The following is a 13168-nucleotide window of genomic DNA, read 5'->3' on the forward strand; positions in this document are numbered from 1 at the left end:
TTTGTGCAATGGATGTCGCTCTTAGCAACGACCAATCACAAGTTGCCATTCTTTTTTTTTTCCTTGTGCAGGGGCAGTGTGAAGATGGAGGGATTGAGTGGGTGGGCTTTGGCCATCATGCATCTGCCAAGCAATAGGACGCGCGCGTCGTCACTCTTGCTCCTTCTAGACGTGGATTGGTGGAGCCTGCTTCAATTTGCAATCATATAAACATGTCTGCTGCTCGCACAGAGTGTGAGCCAAAGCCTTAGCAGGAGAGCGCGCTGCTCTACATCAAACTGCATAAAAGTCTCGTTATGTATTTGCCTGCCTTGCTCGCAGGAGTAAATCTTGATTACTGCGCGGGAATATGCACATAGCTGCTGCACGAGGACGCCTTCCCGCAAAGACTGTGCTTTCATCACTATAATCAGCTGCCTAACTACTCGCTCGTAACATTTTGGGCTTTTTCGCTGCTCGGGTGAGAAGTGACAGGAGCGTAGACCCCTCCTCTGTTGGGCGGGGCGTGCATTTCATTTTGTATTTTGTGAGTGTATTTTTTTTCTCTCCCCCCTCGTGTTGCCTGCTCTGACACGTCTGCACTGAGTGAGTGGCATTGGCACACTGTCAATCGCTCACTATCAAACAACATAAAACACACACAGGCACACAGGCTGCACCTCATAAATTTTAGCAAGGCAACGTATTTTTTATAATTTTCCTTTTGGCGCATCGCTTTATTATACAGCGTTGCATCCTTATTAATTTGTTTTCCTTGTTGCTTCTTTTTTTCTTGTTGGCAGATCACAACTTTTGTATATTTTTTAATTTAAAAATATTAGGACACCACTGTAATTTTTTAAATACCTGGACTTCATATCTGCAGTAAGATTTTGATTTTTTTTTTTTTTTTTTTTTTTTTTTTTTTTTTTTTACAAAGAATTATTTGCTGCGTTGGATATTTTTGTCTCCCGATGAGGATTTTTGTGGACATTTTTTTGTAAGGAGATGCACCGGGAAACCCACGAAGAGCGTCAATAAATGAGAGATCACCAAAGGAGCAATTGTGTCCAAAGCCGTCAAATCCCACTGAGAAGATACATTGGCGTGAAGATTCGTGGTGGATAAGATGGACAACCTTTGGCGATTTTGACAATAGAAGTTTTGCATTAAATCCCCATATTAAGGCAATATTCTTCAAACGCCGTCTCCCGTTTTGGCACTTTGGACCGCGCGTAAAGAGACAAGCGTCAACTTGGACACATTTACGCCACCGAGCCGCTGCTATATTGTTTTTTTTTGTTTTGTTTTTGTTTTGTTTTCTTAACAAAACATTTGTGTTTTGGGCCACGCTGCCTTGCACCCTTTTTGTCTCCTGCACATGTTCTAGTCCATTTCGTATATGAGTTTTTCAATTTGCGTGGCTCAGTGCACAGACTCTTTAGCGGCTCCGATGGACGATCAAGCCCGGATCATGCAGTCGATCGGCGGCGTCAGTCTGGCCGGCCACTCGGTACAAGGGGGCATGGCCCTTCCGCCTCCACATGGACACGATGGCACAGACGGGGACGGACGCAAGCAAGACATTGGCGACATTCTTCATCAAATAATGACCATAACCGATCAAAGTCTGGACGAAGCGCAAGCAAAGTTGGTTGTTTTTAATGATATTCTAACTTTTACGAAACGCGAATCAATTTTTCATAAAAAATATGGCCCCCCCACCGGGTTTAAGAGCAGGCTGGGGTGCGTTTAATGACAGTGACAATGATCAGGTGCATTTAGCGCCTCATAAAGCTTGAGCACATGAGAGGGATGTCACAGTGGAGACAACAGTTATTAATTGAAATTATTGTATGTTAACACAAACCTGGCTTGTATTGTTCCAAAAGTTCATGTGTACACATGCTTCAGTTGACAAATAGTAGTTAAAAAAAAAAAAAAAAAAAAAAAAAAAAAAATGAAATACCCCGCATGGTTCACTGAACACATTAGTCAAATTGGGCATTTAGTATAGTTGACAAATGATGAATTTTAGTTTGAACCAATATTGTAAAATTCTAAGTGGCCTGTTTTAATCTTTGACCTAACATTTTTTTCATTAATTTTTTTTTTCCATTTTAGCAAAGTCAATGATTAATAATTATGCAGAACGGACTTATCAGTGAACTTATATCAATATTTTATCTTGTCTTATACTGAAACAGGAAACATGGACTGAACTGTCACAGAATGAAACCAGCACTCTTCAGCGTTCTCTGTGAAATCAAAGAAAAGACAGGTAAGATTTTTTTTTTTTACCCAACTCTATTTAAGAAAGTAATGAAATATTTAACAGTTGAGCTGCAGAACAATCACACACTTTGCCTCCCGGTGTAGCTATGTCCACCATCCAAGTTACAGGAGACCTTTGCCCATTATAATTAATCCACTTTTAATCATGGCAACGGAGAATGGACGTATATACATGCATAAGTAAAAACATAGTTATGTTTCTTTTCTAACCAAACTGCAGCTGCTTATATACCACTATGTCCACCATCCAAGTTACAGGAGACCTTTGCCCTTTATCATTAATCCTCTTTTAATCATGGCACATAGAGTGGACGTACATGCATAAGTGAAAACAAACTTGTGTTTCTTTATCTAAGCAAACTGCAGATGCTTAAATATGAGTAAAAATATAAAATAGGATAAACCACACATGTTACACTTTTAATACCCTACACATGAACTATACAGCTGCCGACATGCTCATTACAGTATATTATATTTTATACAGACCTAACAATAGCTTCTGTACAGTAGACAAAATAGTGAATTTTTGACTTAAAAAGATAATTGCAATGGTATTACGGCAATAATTTTGGATAAATTATTCCTTGAAAAAATCAAATTTTCAAATTTGCACCTGAGACTGATATTATTAAATAAAATTCCAATAGTAATTATAGGAGACACATTTTTTATGTTTACCTTCTCTACATAGATACAACATTTTTTGGAAAACTGTACTGTACTGCACTGTAATACTAAATACTTTGAAATAAATATTTTTATTTTAAATCTAAAAATATTACTAACATGCAGCAATGTTAATCATCACCTTTTTATTTTAAGTGCCATCGCAAAAATTGTAAAATTGTAGCTAACATGAGTAGATTTCATATGCAATGCCAAAACTAAAACAACAAGTAAACAAATGGGAATCGAGAGACACAATGCTGTGAATTTGGAGTAATTTTAGCACCACCGATAACTTGTCAGATTTGTGACCTTTGTGCAGTTTATGAGGAAATTGGCTCGGGGGAGATCATAAAAGTTTATGAACTCCCCCCCTACTCAGGTGCCGGTCACAGAGGCAGACAGAGGGTCTGCATTCGAGTCGAGGTGCTCAGCTTTTTGTCGCTTGACAAAGCAAGAGACAGGAGAAAATATAAGGATGTCGCTCAGATAGTATGTCAGTTTTTATTTTGCATGAAACTTTCCAGTGACTAGTTTTTAAAATTACATGGATTTTAGAATTATACAGCTGCTATATTTATAAAATATTTCCATAGTCACACCTCATGTAATGGGCTACACTTAGTGAGCAAGCAACATCAGATTACCTGTATGTTGAAAACATACATGGTCGCCTCAGCCGGATTGTTTCTGCTGTCCAACAAGTCGGGCAGTTTTAGCCAGCCAAAAATAGAAAAATGGGAAAAAATGAAAAAAAAATTGGAGATAAAAAAGTGAAGATCATCCGTGTTTAAATTCATACTGTAAATGTGCTACAGAGGGAGAGAGAGAGAGAGTGGATTTTGCATGTAAGGTAACCTGTGGTTTGGAGTCACTGAGCGAGCTCAGCTGGTGTAGTGGCCTTGTTGGCCACCTTGTTATTGCAGCGCACAGGGCACTTTTCACTGGCCCGTGTAGCATCGCTCAGAGGGATTCCTCGGCTCTTTTCATGTCTGCTCAAATGGTACGTGGGGAGAAAGATATGGTATTGCAAATGATCTTCAATAATTAGAACAGAAGTCATGAAATTTGCAAACGCAAAATCAAAAAAAAAATTGTTTAGTACAAATATTTGCTTGGAAGCTTTACTGCATGTGAAGATGGATATATTGTGGTGCAAACTAAGTTGTATTTGAGTCAAGGGATAAAAACTACGCTGTCAAGCAAAAGCAAGACATTTTTCAGGACTTTTCGGAACTTTCTTTTTTGTTGAGCGCCAGCATATTTCTGCATTTCAAATGCCCTAGAAGTATTAATTCACTTTGATATGCTAATCAAGCATTATGCAAGAAATGAGATTAAGTGGAAGCATGAAGTCATTTTCGCCTGTCACTAAATTCAGTGTTTTTAGCAGGAGTTGTACATACAATTTCCTTGGGTTTGACTTACGGTCAAATACATGTGAGTGGTGTTTTGTAGTACTTTTTTCCTTTGCTATACAAAAATCAAAACTGAAATAAACGATTCTCTATCAGTTTGGAGGATAATCAAGTAGCACCTTTGGCCGCAAGCTGTATTACAGTGAATTCGTTCACAGAAAATTGCCTGCCATTCAGATGAGTTTTGCAGTTATTCCTGTGCACTGGGTTTATTTGAACCTGCTGGCGACTCCCCTTTCTTGCTTTCATGCTTGGAAGAGTGGCTCACAGCGGCAGCAGCAGCGGGAGAGGCAAGAATAACAAAGGTGAAAGATTACCTCCATATGGTATTTCTGACCAGGAAGAGAGAGGTTCTGTTGCAGGACTCCTCTCTGAGGTGAGGTTTAATCAATAGAAAGAGATTACAAAGAACTATTACAGGCTAAATCACGGAGCGCCACTGAGAGGCTTAGTCCTCTCCACAGCTCTCTTAGCTGCACCGCACTGCTTTGGCTACGTATTGACTTGTTGTTTTGCTGACCTTTGACTCACCAGGTCCCAAAACAGGGGGTGGGGTCCTACAAAACATATTACTGCAAATTAGGAGACGACTCATTCTCGTGATCCTGCAGTATTCAAATTTTACATGTGATGCTGAGCAGGGGAGAGGGTGTTAACTAAATACAGGCCGGGATGAGACTGTAATTAACCACAAGCAAGGCAGACTAAAAGCATTACCTGTAGTAAATAGAGTTAGGAGCAAGGCGGTAAGCATTTCTGAAATCTATTGGGGACATTCATTTCAATGTTACTTGACAAAGCTAACGAGGCAGCTAATTTCAAATGGTTTATCGTTATGATCAATGAAAGTTGGGTAATTATTTTATTATATATAGAGTGTTCAAGGCATTTATTAAACCATTGATAGTATTTGCTGTTTCACTATACAACATAGAATCACGCTTGAATGCAGACTTTTTCTGTGAATTGATGTTTTAGAAAAGAAAGAAATTCATTAGTCCAAGCAAATTTGGGACAATTTTCTTGCATTCTCTGAGAAGGTATGGAACTTGTTAGTGACATTTTACCACTCTTCACCATTAAAAAAAATTACATACTGTAGTATTCTATTTTCAAAAAAATATGTTTTTGAGGATGACAATGCTAATTATATTCTAATATAAAGTATCATTTTGAATAAAAAAATTTTGCGTAAAAATGAAAAGTACTGTCGATTCTGTAAGTTTGGCAAAAGCCTAACATTACATAGTATAATATATGCGTTTACAACGATACAGTATTTTTGTATAGTTGTTCACTTTCGCTTTCTTGAAGCCACACAGCTGAATATTTATGTTATAATGGGGTTTTATTTTTACTGTGTTTTTCTATTGTGATTTTACCAGTGTTGAAAAAGCTCCAGTGCGCTCACAGGAGAGAACACCAAGCTATTCAGCAGCAAAGACAATTGACTTTGGCTGCTTTTTGTCTCAGGGAGCCCCAGCGATGTGGCTGCAGTGACTAGATAGTGTTGTGCCCAATGGCTCACGCACAGCTGGGTTCCTGACTGGCTTCAATAGCGTGGCTGCATGTGCTTCCTCCTCTAAAGCACGATGGGGACACGGGAAGATATAGCTATTATCTCCACAGCCCCCCAACACCCTCCGATTCCCAATCAGTAAAGGAAAGATGAAGGCGAGCCAGACAAAGAGAGAGGGGACCAAAAACAAAACACAGCAAATAATATGTATCAGTTTCATTTGGAAGGCTAAATGCTTTTGTTCTGTAGCTATAGATGTCTTTGCACTGCTACTATCAGGTTTTTGCACAGTGGCGTCTCTCCATCAGCACCCATCTCATACATGTCCATGTCTCCCCCTCTCTCATTCCATTCTCGCCCTCCTCTTCTGTCGCTAGAAGGGTTTTTTGCAGGCTCCTGCATGCGCGATCAACAGCTCATAATTGTTTTTTGCCCATACGTTATGCAAATGAGTCTTTATGGCAACTGGCATAACAATTAGCATCCTCCAACAATATTTTAGTAGGTTAATTGCAAAATTTCTGAATTGTACGTCTGAGCTGTTAATTAGGCATGACAGAGGTGGTGAAATAGTTATCTTCAGGCAGTGGCAGCCAGCAGAGGCTGCTTGGGATGCAAAAGGGAAGGATTGATTGAAATGAGTTTCCAGCGTGTGGCTGCAGCAGATTTTCCCTCCTTGTGCACTCATACTAAAGGAAAAAATGTAAACATGAAATAAAACAAAAGACAAAAATAACTTTATACCTGATAATTTGAATTATTTAACAATTGTTTGTTGCAACTCATAAATTTCCCTATTTTAATGCAAAAATAAATACAAAGTTCACTTTAACAGAAAGGGAAAATGACTGAGTAGTCAGTGATTCCAATAACTTCCGTAGCTGTCTTTTTTCTGAATATATTTTACTTTTTTAAAACTTGACTCTACGCTGCTGTATCAATGTGTTTACGACCATGTTCCTCGACAGGTGAACTACTATGCAGCATATCTAATGACACACAGCCCCTTATTGGTACTATACGGTCCAAAGAGGTCCTGAGTGAGACTGGTGCAAAGCAAGTCCTCTCTCAGTAATGACTCTGCTATTTATAGGTCCCTATTTCATTAGCTCTAGTGTTTCCTCCTGGGACAATAGACACCATGATGTTCATTTACTCTGTGTACATTACATGCGGACAACTAAATGACCGATCATTTGTGAGTGCAGGGATGCTAGAAAGAAAGCAAGTCTGGCTGTCCTTTGCTGTCGCTCACCTAACATGCATCGTCAGTGTTTTATTTTATAAGTGCTTGAATGCCTTCATTCTCTTGTGTTGTTTTGTTCACATGAGTGTGAGTCTATGGGTTTCTTCAGTCTATACATCCCTGCACAGTAGAGAAAACAATAAAAAGCTGCTACTCAAAATAAATTTGAATCGCATATTTTGATACCAATCGCTTATGAAAAGACATTTTGTTTCTCCAAAACAAAAAAGGGCAATATATGCTGCTATTCCCTTCAGTTACGAGCAAGAAAATGGAGATCTCCTCATTGTTCCACTGTTCAGCTTTTCCCTACATTAGAATGATGTATTGAAGGCAGACGTAGGAAAAAGACGGCAATGCAATGAAATTTTAATCAGCGTCTTCTGCCGCTTTAATAAGGCAAATAATTCTTATTGGCTGCTGTGTTAAGATTTCTAATATTTAATTCATTACAAACCTTGCATTATTCTGTGTTAGCCTTGAGTTAAGATCCACTCTGCTCCCTTCCAATAGGCAACTGTGGGGAAAATGAAGTGCACACTGCGCATTTTTTCTATATGAGTTGAAGCACACCACTATTAAATTGTTTTGATGTTGTCTCTGGAATAAGATATACATGTATAATACCTTTAATTAACCATTGTACTGGGAGACTGCTATGACCTCAGCCGCTGCTCTGTGCATAAACACTGACTCTCCTGCCTTTGTAATTTAGCCAGCTGTCAGTAAGGTATGACCATTGGCTGAGCATACCATTTTCTTTTTTAAAAAATTATTGTTCTAAGACCTTGAAGTGCATTTTTGTGTCTGAAGTAATGGAAAGATGGCAGTGTGCCAGCAGGCTAGGTGCTGGCTCATGTTACACTGAAAAAGTGGGCCCTGTTTTCGTCTCTCGGTGAAATGGCTTAATTGGTGTCAGAGCCCCGGGGATAAAGGCTTCTTGCTCTGAAACACAGCCACACAGGCCCTGCCTTCCCTCAACCAGAAGCAGCGACCGGCGTCTGCTGGTGAACGAGCACTAAGCCGTGGCTTAACAATACCAAATGATGTTTGGGATGACAGAAATTAATATGCGCTTGCTCCCAGAAAGCTATGATTAATGACAGCGAGCGGAGGAATGCTGTTCCTCTCTTTGCTCCTCTTTGATAGGCTTGGAAAAACAACAGAAACGAAAGCGATACAAGGCTCTCCGCACTTTTGAAAGTGTAGGTCATAAGGGTACATAAATGTACTAACTTTGCCTCTAAGTATTGCAAAGAAACATCCAAGCTAGTCATGCTAATAATTACGACTGAGAGCATTTTAAATATCCTGAGTGTCACACTGATAGTATTTTTCATAACATAACTCAAGATGATATAACGTGATAACATGGCGGAATTGGCACCCACTACCGCGCAGACTGTGCCAAGACCAAACAATCCTAATTTGGATCTGCACCAAATCATAGCCCTTCATAGATATCCACATCATGCATATGTCTGCATTTTGTCATTAGGGTTCATGCATTATTCATTGAGAAATTAAGAAAAATGTTTTACGTTGCCCGCTTACATTGTAAACAAAACAAAATGAAAATCTCAGATCCACATCATTTTGTATCAAAATTCACTCCTTCTAATTAAAAACTGAGTCATTCTCGTGGAATTGTACACACGTATATATAGAAACAAAGCAAAAGGTGTGAACAAAATGGTTGCGCGCAGTTGCCATGATAATGATCTGTATCTGTTGTGTCCTAGGTGGAGACACATGAATATTTAATTGTGTCTGCAAGAGAGAATCCCCAGACCCTTCTGTTCATTTCTTACTTTCTCTAATGCGCACTCCGTCCCTCTCAGGTAGTTCCTCACTAAGTAATGGTAAATTAAAATGATATAAATTGCAATGTAAGGGCTTTCTCACAACGTTTATCTCTGCAAAATGCAGTTTGAAATTCAAATGGCAAGTTTTGTCAACTGACATTCTGCTGACTTGGTGTGTGCGCCTCACGCTGGCTTCTTGAAATAAGCACTCCCTCTGTCAAAATGATTGATGTGAATTAGGCGTGCACTTTTTACATCACGCCGTTCAGGAAGATGATGTGGGTGCAAGGATATGAGTTAAAACAGTGAATGAGTCTCCTATTTTATTGATCCATTTGTAGTGCAGGTGCTCCGTGAAGACGGTTGTCAGCTTTGACCGCCTGTGTCAGAGATGCACTCTGACAGTGAGCTCTTGTCTTCATTGTGGGTGCATTTGCTTGATCAAAGAACCTCCGTGATGGTCACATGTATTCTTGTCATCTTACATTTGCAGGCGAGGGACCGAGACCCCCCGTGCTTAGGATACTTTTTGCGCGCTTAATGCAATTAAGTAAAAGCTTTCCTAGCAAACAGAATCAGTAGTTGAGGGACAGGAGGTGTGGTTCTACTCATCTAAATATTCAACGTTAGTTGTTAAATTGTGTGTGCGTGAGCGTGTTGGCAGGCCTGGTAGGCTGCAGTGTGAAGGTGAAGTGTGTGACGCTTGGAGATGCCTGCGTAAGTATGCAGAGCACGGCAAGCCTCTCCCGGGTGCTGAAGGAGAGCATGGAGTGGCAGAGTTAATTTATTTAATGACTGAGCGTCTTATATCTCCCAAGCCCTGATTAGAATCCATGCTTGATGAGGGAAGCGATAGAAGGGTTTGCACTGCCCCCAGGCCCTTGCACGCACATTCTTGGTTTGCTTTTTTTCTTTTTCCCCTTCCCACACCCCCTATAGACTTTTTCTTTAATAAGCAGGAAGGACTTATTCCAACTTGTTGGCAACTTTGTGGCTAAAATTAATGCTGTCTACACAGATGCAGGTGCTTTTAAAAACGTTTCTGGCCATTTTAATTCTTGTAGAAGGTAATCATAATATATTGGAAATTTTCAAACATCATGAAACGTTCCCAAAATTTAATTTGAATCTTTCCCTGTAGATGAGGACCATTTGTATTGTGTGTCCTAACTTTTTACAATGAGCGTTTTACACACAATTGAGTGCAAATGTTGTAAAACAGATTTGCAGTCAAAGTAAATTTATATTTGTTAAATGCACATCATAAGGCTAAAATAACTTAAGACAGTGATAAAAGACGACTAGAAGAAAACACATATTTACTCACAAAATAACTGTTTCAAGGTGATTATTACTAGCGGCATTACTCAATGCTTCAAATTTTTAATTTGCATTTTAATACTGTGTTGACTTATCTTGTGTCTGACAAAAATTGTATCCTTTACTCAGATGTCTACTAAATTTAGGTACAATGTCGCTGGAAAATATTCAACCCCCAACCCTCACTTTGAGAAAAATGAGACACAATTTAGAACAAATTTACAAACAAAAACAAGCATAAATCGACAGACTTCTTCTTCCTTGACATAAATGTGATCTTCCAACCATTCAAGCAACCAATAGTACAATATTAGACAATATTCATGATGTTGTAATGACCAGAATACATTTTACACTTGAGAAGTAATCTTTTTATAACTTTTACAATTAAAAAAATAATAATTACAAAAAAAAAAATTGGAAAAAAAGCAATGAAGATGAAAACTTCGTCAGTAATGTCTTTAACTCAACTTAAAATTTTAATTTTTTTTTTTTCAAATTCCATTTGAGTGGACTTCTTATTTTTGCACCGTGTTTGTGAGAACATAGAACAAATATGCATTTGTTATTTGCAAGTGTGAGTCTGTGTTTGTGTGTGGCGGGCTCTGTGATAAAGACAAACGTGGGAAAGCCAAACAGAGTGTGTCACTTTGGCAGCACAGGCTGTCAGCTATGGGGAGCTGCAGTTGTAAAAATCATGACCTTCCTCTTTGCCAGCATGTCTCTCACAGAGCCAATGCTTTGCCCTGTAGATCTGTGCTGGCGGTGGGAGGGAATACAAACAATGGGGAAAAAATAGTCAGAACCATAATTGTGAGTGGGTGTTGAAATAATGAAATATTTCTTGGAGCGATCATGAAAGAGAAGGTGAGGCATACAAAGCGAATGGACGGTGGAAAAAGGGTAAAAAAAAAACTTTCTAGCTTCTTTTATTTAAAAAAAAAAAAAAAAAGCTATCATCAGTAATGTCGCAGCAGCCTCACAAAGATGAAATTATTTCTTCAGGCATTGCTGTCAAGTGTTATTCAAATAACACCAGCCTCACATTTGAATAACAGCCGACATTTTGAATTAATTAATCAGACAAGATAGTCTGGGCCTTTTCTCATTAGTCTACAGGTCAGGCTGGGGAAGATATATGCGCTGGTGATGATATACTTGTCTTTAATAGTGATTTATGGAGATTTTGGATTGTACTCGATTTGTCAAAGGGCTTGCTAGCAGAAAAATAGGACAATGCATATTTCATTACCTTATCTTTGATACGGTCTATGATGGTAAAAGATATAGTTCTTTTGTTTAGATGCGCTTTTGTAGTGACTCTTCCTGATTCAGGCGTGAGCACAGACTTAGACTCACACATACATGCACGGACACGCGTGCACCTACGCACACGCAAAACACACACACTTTTAACACACTTTTAATCTCCTTTCATAGATCTTCACCCATTTTACTTTTCCTATGCAATTAAGCTCGAGCTGTAAATTATAACTGTGTCGTACTTTAATTATCACGGTGTAAAAATAGAGTTCCTGTCTTTGATGGGATTTCATTAATTCACTCAGTATTCTATGTCTAAGTCAAACTTTTTTCTTAAATACAGGAGAGATTTGCATTGAACATTCTTTAACAAAATCCATTTTATCATTTATCGATTTTTACGTGTACAATGTAGCAATAGCAAATGCAGTGTGCATCTATGGCGTGTTGCAAATCTAAAAGCAATTGCTGTGAGTACGCACACACAATTGTAAGGAAAGTGTGAGCTGTAGCCATTGCGCCGAGCAGCCCACACAAAATGCACCAACAGCGGTGTGACAAAACATTCAAGCAAATTGCTGTCAGGCTGCCGTAACAGCAAGTGCAGCGATTTTTATCTGACATGTGGAAGGCCTAGACATGCAACACTGACACGTATTGCCGAAACACCTTTGAAAAACAGGTGATAAAAATCAGGATATGCCCAATTCTCTGCATAACAATGCCCATCATTATTTGATATTATTACTCCTTTCAAGAGTCAGTCCACGATAGAAAGATATGCATGCGTGTGTTTTAAGTCTTGATAATAAATGATGCTAGGTTCGTATTTGCATAGCTTCAGTACAAATGTACAGTTCAACTGAATGCAGCCTTATCAAAGAGTACAGAACAACATTTAGTATTCATACAGAATTATTTATTGCTCAGAGCAAAGGCCCTTGTTTCTGTTTGCATGTGCACTGTAAGCTAATTCCAAGGTTAGGACATTGGTGCGGTCTAGCACCATTATCCACAGGTTGATCGTGTAGAGGCAGAAAAGCCAAATTTACGCTGGAAATAATTATCTTGTTTTTGTCTTTAATTACAAAACAGCATTTCACTCTTTTTTCATATTACTTGGCTCGTATGAAGTTCTCTTTCACAGTTTTCCACATTCCACTCTATTGGATAATGATATCCACTGAGTAAACACATTGAATTCAAATTATCCTCATTGCTTAAAATTGTTTCAGATACTGCGATACAAAGGAGTCACTGCAGGATGCACGTCTATTCTCTGCTGTATTGTTATTTTCTCCCTTATAGGTTCCTAATGAGGAATCGGCCCTCATTATGATTTTAAGGATGAGAGAGGAAAGCTTTTAATTAATGATATGTAAATGGTTCTGAATTGATTATGTTACAATATCAAGAGAGATGGGTAGAAGCTGTGGTGTAATATATTTTAATTAAGAATTAATTAAAAATGATGGCAATTTTATAGAGGCTCACGGAAAATAGAAAAATGTATTCTCTGTCACAATTAAATCAGCCTTTGATTAAATAAACAGACACATGCAAGTAGTATTCATTGAGGAGTTGTATATATTAAATCCGACCGTGAGTTATACTGGGGGGGAAAAAATGGATGTTTGCGGTATGTCGTGGTCGA

General features: G+C 38.6%; 1 protein-coding gene across 8 annotated transcripts in view; it reads left to right on the plus strand.

The window, feature by feature from the left end:
* The first annotated feature begins 224 nt into the window (after window positions 1-224).
* Window positions 225-13168, plus strand: part of pbx3b (pre-B-cell leukemia homeobox 3b) — a 74001-nt gene continuing 61057 nt past the window's right edge. For 4 of the 8 annotated variants that reach the window (XM_057831824.1, XM_057831828.1, XM_057831826.1 and 1 more), the window contains exons 1-2: window positions 225-1629; window positions 2187-2260. In XM_057831824.1, coding sequence (XP_057687807.1) covers window positions 1382-1629; window positions 2187-2260 — 322 coding nt within the window. In that variant the 5' untranslated portion in view covers window positions 225-1381. Of the gene's footprint in view, window positions 1630-2180; window positions 2261-13168 lie in introns of all 8 variants that reach the window. The other 4 variants (XM_057831823.1, XM_057831827.1, XM_057831825.1 and 1 more) reach the window with 2 other exon arrangements.

Source organism: Corythoichthys intestinalis, chromosome 3, assembly GCF_030265065.1.
Source record: "Corythoichthys intestinalis isolate RoL2023-P3 chromosome 3, ASM3026506v1, whole genome shotgun sequence".
Taxonomy (NCBI): Eukaryota; Metazoa; Chordata; class Actinopteri; order Syngnathiformes; family Syngnathidae; genus Corythoichthys; species Corythoichthys intestinalis.